Source organism: Culicoides brevitarsis, chromosome 1 (genome assembly GCF_036172545.1).
Source record: "Culicoides brevitarsis isolate CSIRO-B50_1 chromosome 1, AGI_CSIRO_Cbre_v1, whole genome shotgun sequence".
Taxonomy (NCBI): Eukaryota; Metazoa; Arthropoda; class Insecta; order Diptera; family Ceratopogonidae; genus Culicoides; species Culicoides brevitarsis.
In genome coordinates, this window is record NC_087085.1 from 14,102,627 (window position 1) to 14,118,072 (window position 15,446).

Consider the following 15,446-nt stretch of genomic DNA (forward strand, 5'->3'; position numbering starts at 1 on the left):
AAAAAAAAATGAAATAAAAGTACCGAAAATTTTCCTCCATTTACTGTTTTTTGTGTACAATTGCTTAATACTAAAAATAAATGAAATAAAGAAAAATTTTAAGAGACAGAAGGAAAAAATAAATCTTTCTCCCTTCGTTATCTAAAATGGTAAAAAGTAAAATTATGTACGTAAATTATTTTTAATCTACCTGTTTATCTGCACACTTTGTTTTAACAGACCTGATGACTGACTGGATAAATCTTGCCTTAAAATAAAGAAAAAATGAACGAAAATTATTAAAATTATATTTTTTTTCGTCTAATTTAATTTGAATTTGAAACCTTATTATATTAATATTATTCCGAAAAAATATCAAATTTTCAATCAAATCAAACAAAATTGATTGTTCGTCTTTGTTTTTCTCTCCATTTTTTTCTTTAAATAAAATAATAATCAAGATTTGCGGAGAAAGAAAGTAAAAGTCAACAATAACTTTATGTATAAATCTCGGTTAAAAAGATGCAAATTTCAATTTTTTTTGTCAAGAGGACCAGTCGACATGAATTATTCAAAGCAGTTGATTACGATGCAGGCTTTCTCCCATTTTCTTAAAAAAAAAGAAAAAAAAACATAAATTGCATTGAATTTTAATCAAATATAATGAAACAAATCGAAAATAAAGGATGAAATTTTAAACTAGAAAAAAAAGAAGCGAAATTTATTATTTTATTTTTTAAAATAAAGCCAATAAATTACATTTTAAATTACATTTTTCTAAAGATACACACGTTTTTATTTTCGTTTACGTACAACTTCCCATTTAACGAATCGGTTTTTGTTCACAAAATTCATTTTATATCATCATTGAATATTAAAAATAGCCCATTATACAATTGGATTTTTCGTCCCAGTGCATATTTTTAGTTTTTAAAGTATTGTACACTCGAAATTTGCCCCACTTGACTTTTTAAAAAATTTGACCCAGTGCACATTTAAGATTTTTGACCCGATGCGCATTTAAAAATTTTGACCCAAAGCACATTAAAGAACTTTTATCTAATGCGCTGACCGAGTCCGATTTACAAAAAATCTTCTCGTTTATCAGCATAAGCCGCAGCAAAATGGCAAACCCAACGGATGTGAAGATAAAGAACATGTTCCTGCGTGATGGGCGTTTCATTGCGCTGTGTAAGGACGAAAAAACGAGGCAATGGCTTCGTAGACGTAAATGGAGCGATCTTCAAGGTTTGGAAGTTATGGAGATAAACATCGTGCTCCAAAGGTGTACGATCAAAATCATGAAAAGACCTGAGGTCCAGGAGGGATGGACTGCAGAAACGTTCAAAAGAGAACTGGAGGGTAATAATGGGCTAAAAATTAATGATTTAGTTATATACTCAAGCAAATCGTTGAATGCGGTGGAATCGCTGCTGACTTTCGGCCTTGATGAAGGCGCGTGCGAGGCCGTGAAATTGAGAAACTTTATCGTTGAATTCGATTGTATAGAGACAAAGATAAACATTTTGGGTTACAAAAGTGAAAGTGCTAAAAAACAAAAAGTTTTCCGTTCAAAAAAGATTTCAAGATTTTTAACCCAATGCATATTTTAAAAATTTACCCTATTTTATCCCTATTCACATTTAAGAATATCGTCCCAATGCACATTTTTGGTTTTTAAACCTTTGTATTCGTTATATAGCAATTTCGTTAAATGGGAAGTTGTACGTAATCCGTAGACAGTTGCAAACATCGCGTAAAAAGATAAGAATTTCGTATATTAAAAAAATATTCAAATTAACCCCCACAGTTTTTTTAACTGCTGCTCCTGTTTTTTCCATACGACTCTTTCATTTTTTCATTACGGTACATTATGAAAGTGAACGCAACATCGCTCGTTATCTTCAACCCTATTTAAAAAAAAAGTCTAAGACTGCCATTCGAATTGTCGAGAGAGAGAAAAAGTGTAGAGTTCTTTCCTCCTAGATAACTGCTGTTTTGTACATTAGGCAGATAGATCATCATAAAAAGTGTAGGTAGGTATATGCAAATAAATTTATGGTGATGTAAAAGAATGTTTTCTGTTTCATTTTTCCCCCTTTCATTTTTTCCATGCTCTCGCGTTTTCTTTTTTTTTATCATCCCACACACTTTAGAAGAGATAAGCACGAAAAAGGGGTGAAAGAGCTTTGAGAATTAAATTAATGAGCTTTTCCATCTACAAATGTACCACACAAACTAATGCAAATAATGGAAGACATTTCTCTTTTTTTTATTTTATTTGTTTAGATAAATTTACTAAAACGTGCGACGCTCCATAAAAGTAAACGACAATTAAAGCACCCACCATCATGATTTCGCTTGGAAACTCGATACTTCATCAATTTTTTATTTTTTGTTGTTTCGACGAAATTAGGAAATCGCTAAGCAAAAGAGTAGAGATCAAACATTATTTGTCACATTCATTGGAATACACACACATTCTATTCTTTCTTTTCTTTTTTATTATTATTAATTCCTTTGAACTTTCGTTGATGATATTTATGCGGCTTCCATCATTAAATTTAAAATAATATTCCGCCATCATTTCGAGATATTGATACGGAATTTTCGTGTTTTATTACGTTTTTTCATCTATTCTTTTCTGATCTGAGTGTGTTTTACCAGCACTTGTTATTAAAAGAAGGTAAAAGAGATGGTTTGGTTATGCAAATGAGTGTGAGTTGAGTATTGATGGAATTGTAGCAACAACAGAAAAAATGAAGGGGGATCAATATGTTTTTGCTTTATAGACAAAAAAATCCACTTAGTGATGAGATGAGCTCAGAAGAATTTTTTGAAGGGTTTTTATTACAATTTCTTTGTTTTTAATCACAAAAAAAATAAAAATTTAGGTTTTTAAGAGTATGAACTAAAAAGAGTTGCAAATGAAAGAATATAAGAAGAAAAACCAATATTTTTTTAATTCTTAAATTTTTTAGCAGTTTTGAGTATAAAATGATTAAAAATGATAAATTAGAGCCCTCTGACAAAATTTTATCCATTTGGAGCAAGATTTGACAAAAATGGCTTTGACACAGTTTTTGATTTAGTTTTGCTCTTGATTTAGTTTTCAAAAAAAAAACTGTGTCAAAGAAAATTTTTTTTTCAGTTTCAATTTTTTGGCAGTTTTGAGTTATAAAATGATTAAAAATGATAAATTAGAGCCCTCTGACAAATTTTTATCCATTTGGAGCAAGATTTGACAAAATTGGCTTTGACACAGTTTTTTTACTCTTGATTTAGTTTTCAAAACAAAACTATGTCAAAGAAAAAATTTTTTTTCAGTTTCAATTTTTTGGCAGTTTTGAGTTATAAAATGATTAAAAATGATAAATTAGAGCCCTCTGACAAATTTTTATCCATTTGGAGCAAGATTTGGCTTTGACACAGTTTTTGACACAGTTTTGCTCTTGATTTAGTTTTCAAATCAAAACTGTGTCAAAGAAAAAATTTTTTTTCAGTTTCAATTTTTTGGCAGTTTTGAGTAATAAAATGATTAAAAATGATAAATTAGAGCCCTTTGACAAATTTTTATCCATTTGAAGCAAGATTTGACAAAAATTGCTTTGACACAGTTTTTGACATAGTTTTTGACACAGTTTTGCTCTTTGATTTAGTTTTGCTCTTGATTTAGTTTTCAAAACAAAACTATGTCAAAGAAAAATTTTTTTTTCAGTTTCAATTTTTTGGCAGTTTTGAGTTATAAAATGATTAAAAATGATAAATTAGAGCCCTCTGACAAATTTTTATCCATTTGGAGCAAGATTTGACAAAAATGGCTTTGACACAGTTTTTGATTTAGTTTTGCTCTTGATTTAGTTTTCAAAAAAAAAACTGTGTCAAAGAAAATTTTTTTTTCAGTTTCAATTTTTTGGCAGTTTTGAGTTATAAAATGATTAAAAATGATAAATTAGAGCCCTCTGACAAATTTTTATCCATTTGGAGCAAGATTTGACAAAAATGGCTTTGACACAGTTTTTGATTTAGTTTTGCTCTTGATTTAGTTTTCAAAAAAAAAACTGTGTCAAAGAAAATTTTTTTTTCAGTTTCAATTTTTTGGCAGTTTTGAGTTATAAAATGATTAAAAATGATAAATTAGAGCCCTCTGACAAAATTTTATCCATTTGGAGCAAGATTTGACAAAAATGGCTTTGACACAGTTTTTGATTTAGTTTTGCTCTTGATTTAGTTTTCAAAAAAAAAACTGTGTCAAAGAAAAATTTTTTTTTCAGTTTCAATTTTTTGGCAGTTTTGAGTTATAAAATGATTAAAAATGATAAATTAGAGCCCTCTGACAATTTTTTATCCATTTGGAGCAAGATTTGACAAAAAATTGGCTTTGACACAGTTTTTTTTTTAGTTTTGCTCTTGATTTAGTTTTCAAAACAAAACTATGTCAAAGAAAAAATTTTTTTTCAGTTTCAATTTTTTGGCAGTTTTGAGTTATAAAATGATTAAAAATGATAAATTAGAGCCCTCTGACAAATTTTTATCCATTTGGAGCAAGATTTGACAAAAATGGCTTTGACACAGTTTTTGATTTAGTTTTGCTCTTGATTTAGTTTTCAAAACAAAACTATGTCAAAGAAAAAATTTTTTTTCAGTTTCAATTTTTTGGCAGTTTTGAGTTATAAAATGATTAAAAATGATAAATTAGAGCCCTTTGACAAATTTTTATCCTTTGTGGAGCCCTTTCAAAAAATTTAAAAATTTTTTAACTTCAATAATACCCATTAATTAAGTCGAAGGAATAAAACATTATTGTATTGTAAATTTTTTTTCAATAAAACCCACGAAAAATCAAATTTTTCTCATTTCTACATAAAAATAAATTCTATATTTCCATATTAAAATTTTAAACAACTTTTAAGTCCTTCTTATGTATCATTAACCATCGAATCGCCAAAGGACACAAAAAAATCTTATGAAAAAATCATTATTCCACAAAATTATTAAATAACAAGAGCACAAAAAATGTGAAAATTGATAAGGAAGTAAATTTTCTAAACGACTAAAACAATGACAATAACCGTTATAGTTAAGACAAGGCGTTCTCCTCTTTTTTAAATACATTTACTCTCCATCTTTAAGCGATATTAAATATTCTCATAAAAATTTGCTAGAAAAATAATAACTCGGCGCCGTGGAAAGGGGATGCCACTTGCTTGAGTTCGTTCTTTTTTTGGACGAGAAGCTAGAAATATTTTTAACGAAAAAAGCAGACCTGCGGGCACAAAATAACCGTTAAAAGTAAAATTTTCTCATCAACCGTCAGTCAGAACATGTTTTCCCTTCAAAGTTGCTCTATTGAAGATTTTACTTCAAAAAAGGTTTTAAAACTTTAAGTACTTAATACTGTTGTGCTCTCTTTTTATATCGACAAAAAAAGAACGAAATATCAAACGCACCCACCCACATCGCATCTATTAGCCCATGAACGAGAGAGGAGCAAAATTGTACGAAACACAGGCCTAATAAAAATTATGACATTTTTATGGCAAACAAGTACTTTGTACAAAGCGACACTTTTTTAACTGAAATTCCTCTCGTTTCGTCGCATGGCAAAGAAAGAAAAAAATCACCTGCGGTAATAATAACAATGAACCATAAATTGTGCGTGTTTTCATTAAAATCATCGCCAACATCATTATAGTCGTGGTCGATTTGTGTCATCTGAAAGCCATAGTTCGTATCTTTGGTAACGCCGAATATCCGTACCTCGTTTTTTAATAATCTAATAATAATAACGAGTAATTCCTTATTTTTTTCTCGTTTTTTTAGGAGAAGAAGAAGCGCTTTTATGATCGTTTCATATATATTTTGTCGTTCCGTTATTAAAATGACATAATAATAATATTATATCATGACAAATTTTAAAGCAACTCATCAAATCATCAGATTATGCGGCTCATAAAAGATTCTATTGTGTGTAAAATGATTCTTTTGAACGTCGATGGGCCGGATTTGAGCATTATTGATAGGTTTCGATGACGATTAATTTTTATTTTATTGTTTTTTTTTCTCAAAAATGGCCGCTTGAGGCGCTAATTAACGTTGCGCCGCTACCAAATTAGCACTTGCGAGGGAGACAAAACAATAAACAATTTCCCCGAAAGGAAATATAATTACTTGCAAGCAATTACACCAATAATTAAATGGATATGAATGTTAATTAGCGAAAATTCCAAAATAATGCTCTTCGTAACAAACAATAAGAACGTACACTGTAAAAAATTGGTTTCTCGAGACAAAAAATATCCACGAGATACCAATTATTTTTTTTTTTTATTTTTTAGAGAAAAAAAAATGTTTCGATATTTTTTGTTAATTTATTGATTTAAAATAGTTAACAGATGAATTAAGAAACATTTATTTTTGCAAAATTTGCTCAAGTTTCTGAGATTTTTTGTGAAAAATATAAAATTAAACTTTTTTTTTCTTAATTTGACCAAAATAAATCAATAAAACAAAAAAAAATTATTTTTCTTTTTTAAATTTTAAAATTTTTAAGAACGTAAAAAAAGGTTTGAAATTTTGAAAAATTTGGTTTAAAATAAAAAAAAAGGATTGAAAAATAAATAAATATAAAAATAATTAATAAAAAAAATAAAATTATCTCTAAAAAGAAGCTATTTAACTCTTATTTCATAAAATTCAAGGCACGCAAAAAAAAAGTCAACTTCATAAATTTCTATAATTTCTGTTGATTTTAATTAAATTTTTATTAAAACTTTAAATTAATTACAGATTTTAAATAGATTTGTCATTTTTTGATATATAATATCAAATATGCATTTTTTTTTATTTTGAGAGAAAAAAGAAAAAAAATACAAAGGAATCAGAAATTTGAGAAAATTTTGAGAAAAGTTTATATTAATCACATTTTTAACCATTTTAAATCATAAAATTAACAAAAAATATAAAATAAAGTTTTTCCCCATAAATTTTTGAAAATTAAAAATTTTTCATGATGTTTCGAAAAAAATCTCGCGAAATTTTTTGCTTGCGAGACACCAATTTTTTACAGAGTAAGAACATAATGAATTAAAATTTACGAAATTTATAATTAATACAATTTTCCCCCGGTGTTGGTACATTATTATCATTTAAATTTGAAAATAAATTTTTTGACTCGTTGTGGGTTTGGCAACCATTGTCATTCATACTGTTGTTTAAACAAATACTTTCAGCAAAGAAACACTGAAATTTGCATAAAAATTGTTTGTCGTTACGGTAATACAACTCTTCATTTAATTTTTCTCCGTCGTCGTCGTCGTTGGATTCGCATAAAAAGGTATGAAAAAACACTTGAACGACGGGGACAGTTACTGGTTGCTCTCAAGCATTTTTAAATACGAAAGAGACGAGAGATGCACATAATAGCCGTAAAAGAACCCCTTAAAAAGTACGGAATATACACAAAAACGTGTTCCCCTTACTACCCCAAAGGAACGATTTTCGAAGAAAAGTTCGTAATTACCCGTCTTTGTTGCTGCCTGCTGAACGAAACGTCATTCCGGGACATGAAAAAACTTTTTTTTTCTGCTTGCGTCAAAGAAAAGTGAAGAGTAATGGCAATGCAGACTTTTTTAATAAGATTTTCATAATTAATCGTGTTGAATGTTGTTGACGATGACGGTGATGGGTGAATGAATGAATGGGTGACTTGACTATGGTTGCTTCGTGATATTAACGAGGACTAAAAAAAATTGTCAAAAAATTTACATAAAAGAAAATTTTTTTAATCTTTAACGTCATGAAAGAAAAAAAATAAATATTGATGAGTGTAATCTTGATTGACAAACTTATTTATTTATTTTTTTTTTTTTCAACAAGTTCAATTGTTTGTAAAATTGCCAAATGCCAACAAACTAACAACGAACTACAAGAGGGTTGGAGGTCGGAGTTCTTTCAACAAAACAAACGGTCAATCGGGGTTCAAATGATGATTTTTAGGGAGATTTCGTAAAAAAATCTCTCAAAAAATGATCTTTTGAGGTAAAATGTCACACAAAAAAATTAAATTTAACGATTTTTAATTTTTTTTTATATTTTTTTTTAGGTACTTACAACAAAGTAAAGAGACTCTTGACAAAATACTCAAAATGTAACATAATTAAAATATTTTGGCGCATTGTATGTCAAAAGAAAAAGCAGTTCAAGGTTAATTGAATTCCGATATTGAAAAGTTCGATCACATTTCAAGGAAATTTTTCGTAAAAATCTCATTTTACTCAAATTAAATGCGAGTTGAGAGGATTTTATTACTTGGAACAATCAAAAAAATCATCGTTAGACAATAAATTTTGTGTTGAGATATCAAAAATTTTCTTCAAAATTTTTAAAAGTCAATGAATTTCAAGAAATTTCACAAAAATCTTGAGATTTGAACTCAAGAAAATGGAAAAACTCAACTTTTAAAGAGAAATTTCTCTCTTAATCTCTTAAAAATTGCAATAAACAATCAATTAAATTACTCTTTCGATCAAATTTAAAGAGAAATTTCACTCGCCAATCGATTCGTTACACACTTCGATGATCAATTAAATCCATTCAGTTAATCTTCGGTGCTCAAAGTGAAAAGTCATAAAAAACTAAGAAGAAGAATCTCTTGTCTCACTTTTCTACTGTGACACAGTAAAAGTTGAAGAACAAAAAAACTTTTCTTTCTTTTTTTCGTTCACTTAAAAAGTAAAGTTAATCCGTGAAAATGGTGGTAGAGCTGAAGCTCTGCAAGACTGACAATCGGAAGTTTGGCTTCCGTCTCGTTGGCGGAGCTGACTTTGAAACACCTTTAACAGTGTCGATGGTAGGTTCTTGAGTCTTTTTGTGGCTTAATTGCTGAAAAAAAATAAAATTATTAAAAAAATTGGACTTAAAATGTTACGTAATTCAAAAATTACAAAAAATTTTAAAAAATGTCTTTTAAGAAGTTTTTAAAGTAAAAAAATTAAAAATTTCGAAGAAAAAATGAAAAATTTAAGAATGATTCAAGTTAAAATAGATGCGAAAGATCATTTTCCTGTATCTAGAACAATTTGAGATGAACTACATTTTCAATTTAATTATAGACGCGCGTCTGCAAATTGTGATTGTGATTACAAAAATAAAATTAGAAAAGAAAAAAAAATCGATAAAGTGCATCACGTTGTTTGTTGTTCAAATAAAATCTACAACAACAACAACAATGTTACAAATTGATTTGCAGTAATAAATAAAATAATAACACGAGACAAGAATTAATAAAAGATAAATAAAGATGAATCAGTGCCAACATTTTTGTGCGAAATATCTTTCTTTTTTGCACATTGCGAGCGTTCAAATGACGTATTTCGCACTGCCAAGACTCTTATGTAAAATGTTTCACTCGATTTTTCCTCGTAGGTGATGGAAGGAAGTGTTGCCGAAGAAGCTGGCATGCGAGTTGGCGATGTCGTCGTACGGATAAATGACATTCCAACGACACCCCTGTCGCATCAAGAGGCGCACGAGGTACTCACAAAGGCGGGGAATAACTTTTGCGTTGGAGTTTTGAGGTAATTTTATAAAAATTTTACGATTTTTTAATAAATTTTTAATAAAAAATTTAGAGAACGCGATTTGACTCCTTGTGGCGCCTCTCCATGCCCGACAACGGCTTCAGATCCCTTGGATTTCGCTGATGATTATCGTAACGAAGTCCTGAGTTTCCCCAAGGATCCAAGTCTTGTCACGGATGACGATATTGCGGAAATGATTTCGGGCGAAGCTGAGGTCTTAAAAGATCACAACGTCATTGGGTGAGAAAATTTCTTCAAAATTCTTTAAAAAAATATTTTTTTTCATGATTTTTTTTTTTTTTTTTTTGCAGTGTCAACTTTAACAAACTCATCCCAACCGCAGGTGTGTTCAAGCAAAGTGAAGTTTTCCAAACAATTAACGAGGAAATGCGCAAATCCAAACAAGACTTGGAAGAAGAAGAAAAACGTTGGACTACCTTCCTCCAAAAGCCTCAACGTCCCGTCCCGAAACAAGCCTACAAATACAATGTCATGCCCCAAACATATCGCCCAAAAATCGTTCGGCAATCCAAACCGAAAATCGCTCCAGAAATCATTCAACAAGAAGAACAAACTCGTTCTCCTTCACCAATGCGAGCTTTTCCCGTTCATATCCCATTAGCGCACGAAACAGCGTCTCCCGAGCCACGTTTCCCCACGGAAGAGACAAAACCCGCAACTCCTGTGCCCGAAATCAAAATAGAAACGCCCGAGCCAGAACAAGAGCCCGTTCCCGAGCCTGAACCCTCTCCGCAAATTACGGAAGCCAAAAAGGAAGAAACAGAGAACAAGGAGGAATCGGAAGAATTCGTGAAGCAATTAGCGCAAGTGCAACAACAACTCGAAGCATTGTCAAATTTGCCGACGACAATTCAAGCGACACTCGATGCCATCACGCATCAGTTGCATTCGCTGCTGAATCCACCAATTGCGGAAATTAAGGTGCCGCGTAAAGTTGAGACGCCGCCAAAGGAAGAAGGTAAGATAAAAAAAATGGTCTCGTTTCTCGTTGGTTTTTCTGTTTCTTTCCTCTTTGACTGTCTGTAAGTTTTTTTTTCTTCCACGTTTCTTGCTTTTTTTCGTGAGTCGCTTTAAATTTATTTCAAACTTGACCCTTGAGAAAATTTTAAAAATAAAAAGTCAAAATACCTAAAAAAAATAATACTGAAAATTTAAAATTAAATTTTTAAAAATTAAAAAAAATACTTTTACTTCTAAAATAAATAAATTTAATTAATTTTCGACCTTTTATTAAAATTTAATTCATAAAATTACAATAAAAATAAAAAAATCTTTTAAAAATTAAATTTATAAATAAAAAAAATACTTTTTTATATTAAATAACGAAATTTATTTAATTTTTGACCTTCCAATAAAATTAAATTCAGAATATATCAAGTAAAAATAAAAAAAAAATATTTTAAAAATTGGGAAAAATATATTTATTATGTATTTAAATTTTTTTAAAATATTTTTAAAATATTTTTTTAAATTTTTTCAAAATATTTTTTTTATTTTATTTTATTTTTTTATTTTATTTTATTTATTTTATTAATTTTTTTTTTTTTTTATTGAAAACTATGTTGAGTAATTTTATAAAAAATATTTATTTTTTATAGAAAATTAGTGAAAAAATATAAAAATTGTAAAAAATTATTATAAAAATATTTTAAATTTTTATTTTTATTTTTATAAAAAGTTATTTTCATGAAATTTCTAATTTTTGTGACTAGAGAAAAGTTTGAAATAAATTAAAAGCGACTCAAAAAAAAAATAAAAATAAAATTTTAACAAAAAAAAATCTGTTTTAGAACCTCAACCAGAGCCAGAAAAGGAACCAACTCCTCCTCCAGAGGAAGAAAAATACGACATCCCAGAAGATGCCAACGCCGAGCACTTGGGTCCTCACTCCGAACAAGAATTTGAAAAGATCCAAAAGGAAGTCGACAAACACGAAGAAGACTGGGAAGATAAATTTGAGAAGGTAAGCATTCAAATCACAAATTTTTTACTTTAAAACCAAAGAAAAACGACGAAAAATTAACGAAATGTAATTTTCCGTCGTTCCACAATTTTATTCAATGCAATGTCTTGCTTTAATGAGGTTTTATATTTTTTCAAAATTTATTCGTTTAAATATCTTCGCCGAAAAAAAAAATAAAAAAAAACGAAATAAATGACGATGTTTTGCATAATTGATTGTACAACAAAAAAAAATTGTTAAAATTCTCGTCCAAATATTTGTTCGAATTATGTTGTTGATGTTGCAAACACACACACACAAAATATTCAGGTACGACACAGAAGAGCTGGATGCTGGGTTATCACATCGTGCAGCGGCGACTTTGAGAATTCCGAAGTGTCCAATGAGATTTTCGAGACATTTACCATTGTGAAGACTTTTAAATAGAATTAAAAGTGCTTTAATAGTATTTATTGACAAAAATTTTAATTTTTCAATTTTTTTAGAAAATTAGTTGCCCTGTAGCTTGCATCAGCTCTCATATTGTGTAACGTCTACTTGATGTTTGTCCCTCGTTTTTACGAAAAAATATGAAAACAATACATGAATTGATTAACATTACTCACATTTAGTTAAAAAAAATCCCTTATCTCTATGTTTATACTTTAACTTTCATCACGAAAACTCAAGAAACCCGCTGAAGTTGAGGAGAATTTCAACATTTCGAGCGATCCAAAGGCGAATTTGCAGGCAGAGTTGAAGCAAAAGTTGAAACCAAAGGCTGAGAAGCGACTTAAGAGTGCATTTGGTCCCCTCACGCCCCAACAACGACCGATTTTCCTCAAGGGACGCATGTGGAAACGACCCGAAGACGCCTACAACGAAGATTTTATCGCGGAAGTCATTAGCTCACAAGCAGAATTGATCAAGGGATCTACTTTAGGGTAATGATTTTCACCAAAAACAAGCAAAAATCATTATTTTCATTGATCACAAAACGCCTCATTTCTCAATTTCTCCTCATTGCATACACAGGAACACATATGAAAGCACTAGTTTAGGATATGACGCAAGGTAAAGCCAAATCATAGTCTTTTACGCAATTAAAAGAAGTTTGATTTCCTTGCCTCAACTGTTTTTTTCGTCTTGTTTGTCACTAAAACCCACTAATTTCATGTAATTTTGTTCAGTGATGAAAAGTTCTATTGGATAACAACTCTAATAACAGTAGTTTGTCATGGAATTCTCTTCTTTTCTTTCATTGCGGACACAAAGGTTGCCCATTGGAACTTCTATTGGTCCGACATTTCATCGCATAAACGAACGGGCAAGTAAGTTACGAATTTTTTTTGCGAAATTGCTTTAAAAAATGAGCGAAAATGACCAAAATTTCGTAAAAACAGCTCCGAGCATAGTCGATTGGTCCTTGAAAAGGTAAAAGATGAGGACGAAATCTCCTGCGAAGGTAATTTTTGTGAGTTTTTCATGTCGTTCGTATCATTCACCCTCGTCAATTTCATCGTTTTCCTATCGTTTAAAAAATTTTTTTAAAGATTTTTACTAAAAAAAATATTTTTTCTTAATTTAGAGTAAATTTCCTCAAGTACCAGAAACCCGAAAAGGACATTAGCTTTATTAAGAACAGTGAAACCTACAGATTAATTCATGGATTAGACAATACCCCGTCTTGCGGAATTTCGAATCGACCAGAAATTATACCAGCTGAAGCTGATATCAAAAGAGTAAGTTGGCTGCTAGACGAAAATAAATGAGAAAACTTTAAATTTTTCTTTTGATCACCCACTTAGTGTGCAACTCCTTGTCAATAGACGTCGACGACGACCACCTGATACGATTTTCTGCTCTTAATTGGATTCTAGCTGGGATTCATTTTTTTTATCATTTAAATTTTACGAACAAACATACATTTTATTACGAATTTCTTAATATTATTACTCAAGTATATTATTATTATTATAAATAAATTCGAGATATTTGTTTAAAAAAGTTTGTTTTTGGTCCGTGTCTTGTTTCAAAGTACATTTAATTGAATCAAGTCCCCTTTTTGTGACATGGCGTGGGTAGCTGGCACAGCAAAACCGCAGAGAAAAACAAGAAATAATAATTATGGATGTGTAAATAAAATAAAAAGACATAATTTTTAAGCTATCTGAGTTTTTTCCATAATTTTCCCCCATTTTATGGGTTACGAGCGAACACACGCGCGCTGCCACTGCCAAACGAGAATATTTAAACAGTTAAAAAACATTCGAGTACAAGTTGGTAAATTAAGCAAGAGCAAGAAAGGACATCCAAAACAACACGACCAACATAAAAATGAAGTGTATAAGGCTTGAAGCAGTATAAATGTTGTTGTTAAGTAATGTTCTGCTCCGTACCCTCGAACACACACAGAAAAAATGAAAAGGTGGAGCTAAAAAAGGTAATTTCATTAAAATTTGATTACTTCAATTAAAGTTTGTTTGAATATATAAAAGTTTTTTTTCTCGTCGTTCACTAAGCCCGACATGGAACGAGAGATTTCCTTTCACGTGTTTTTTTTTTCATCGTAATTTTCTCTCTTGTACAACTTTTCAACATTCATTAAAATGTTATGAGGACATGTGATGGTAATTTGAAAGGATGTCTTAATTTTTTTGTGACAACGAAGCCTGATCCAAAAATAAAAAATCTCGCTTTGAATAAATTTTGAGCGCGAAATTAACTGTCAATCATGAAAAATCACGAGAAAAAATTACAATAAAAATTAAATTGACCCAAAAAACAGAGGAAGGATATGTGAACATGTAAATTTTTCGCATGAGTGGATTCGTCATTCCCTATTTTTTTTGCAAATCAATGCAAATGTAACGACTTTTTGATTAGATTGTTGCCAAATTTTGCGTTTTTTTTTATTTGAATAAGATGTTAATCTTTTGCATTTTTTGTATCGGTTTTGGTTTGAGGGTCATTTTTCATGCAATTGCATAACTAGAATGAACTCTCAAGTACTGTTTAGACATAAATCTTTAAATTTTTTTGGGTGAACTGTGATCCCTTATGAACTTTTTGAGGGAAAAAGTCATCTAAAAAGTAATTGTTAGGAAGTAACCTATTGACAAAATATTTTGTTGAGGGAATTTAGGGCGATTTGTGATCAAAATGAGTTTTTAAAAGATCGAAAATTATTTTTTTTAAAAAAGGTAATTTAAATGGAAAATTTTTTATTTAAATTTTTTTGTCGGCACTGAATGAAAATATTTTAAATTAAAATGAACAACTTTTAATCAAAAATAGGTAAGGCCGCTCCAAAAAATAATAATAATTTTGTCCAAAAAGTTTTTTTAAATAAAATGGGGGGGGGGCAAAAAAAAAAAAGATTTGAAATACTATTTTCATACAAAATGACAAAATTTTAAAATTTTTTAAAATAACAATATTTTTTGATTTAACTTTGAAATTTATAAAATTGAAGAATATTTCAATAAAAAATTGAAAAAAAAATTTTTTCATAAAAAAAATCTCAAAAAAAATTTTGAAAACATAAGTTCAATGATTTTCGAAAAAAAATTTTTAGAGAAGAAATTTCTTGTAAAAATATCATTTTCAATACAAAAGTTAAAAAAATTAAAAAAAAAAATAAATTTTTCTTAAAAATTCCTTCAAAAATTATGAAAAGAGGCCAAAAAACGGTAATTTTTGGTAAAATTTTTAACTTTTTTTTTATTTTGCCCCATTGGATTTTCGACTTTTAAATGGGGCATGGGACAAAAATTTCAAAAAAAAATTTGGATTTTAATGAAAAAAAAAATTTTTAATAATGAAATTTTATTAAAAAAATTCTAAAACAATATTTTCATGAAAATAAAATAAAATATTAATAAATAAATATTTAACAAAAATAAATAATTTAACGAAATAAA

At 29.2% G+C, this 15,446-nt stretch overlaps 1 protein-coding gene across 1 annotated transcript; it reads left to right on the top strand.

Moving 5' to 3' along the window:
• The first annotated feature begins 8,597 nt into the window (after positions 1-8,597).
• LOC134838515 (fibrous sheath CABYR-binding protein) lies at positions 8,598-13,620 on the top strand. The gene is made up of 8 exons (XM_063854059.1): positions 8,598-8,830; positions 9,406-9,557; positions 9,612-9,800; positions 9,920-10,539; positions 11,372-11,544; positions 12,214-12,467; positions 13,112-13,265; positions 13,332-13,620. The coding sequence occupies exons 1-8, from the start codon at positions 8,732-8,734 to the stop codon at positions 13,350-13,352; spliced, it is 1,662 nt and encodes a 553-aa protein (XP_063710129.1). The 5' UTR covers positions 8,598-8,731; the 3' UTR covers positions 13,353-13,620.
• Positions 13,621-15,446: the final 1,826 nt, after the last annotated feature.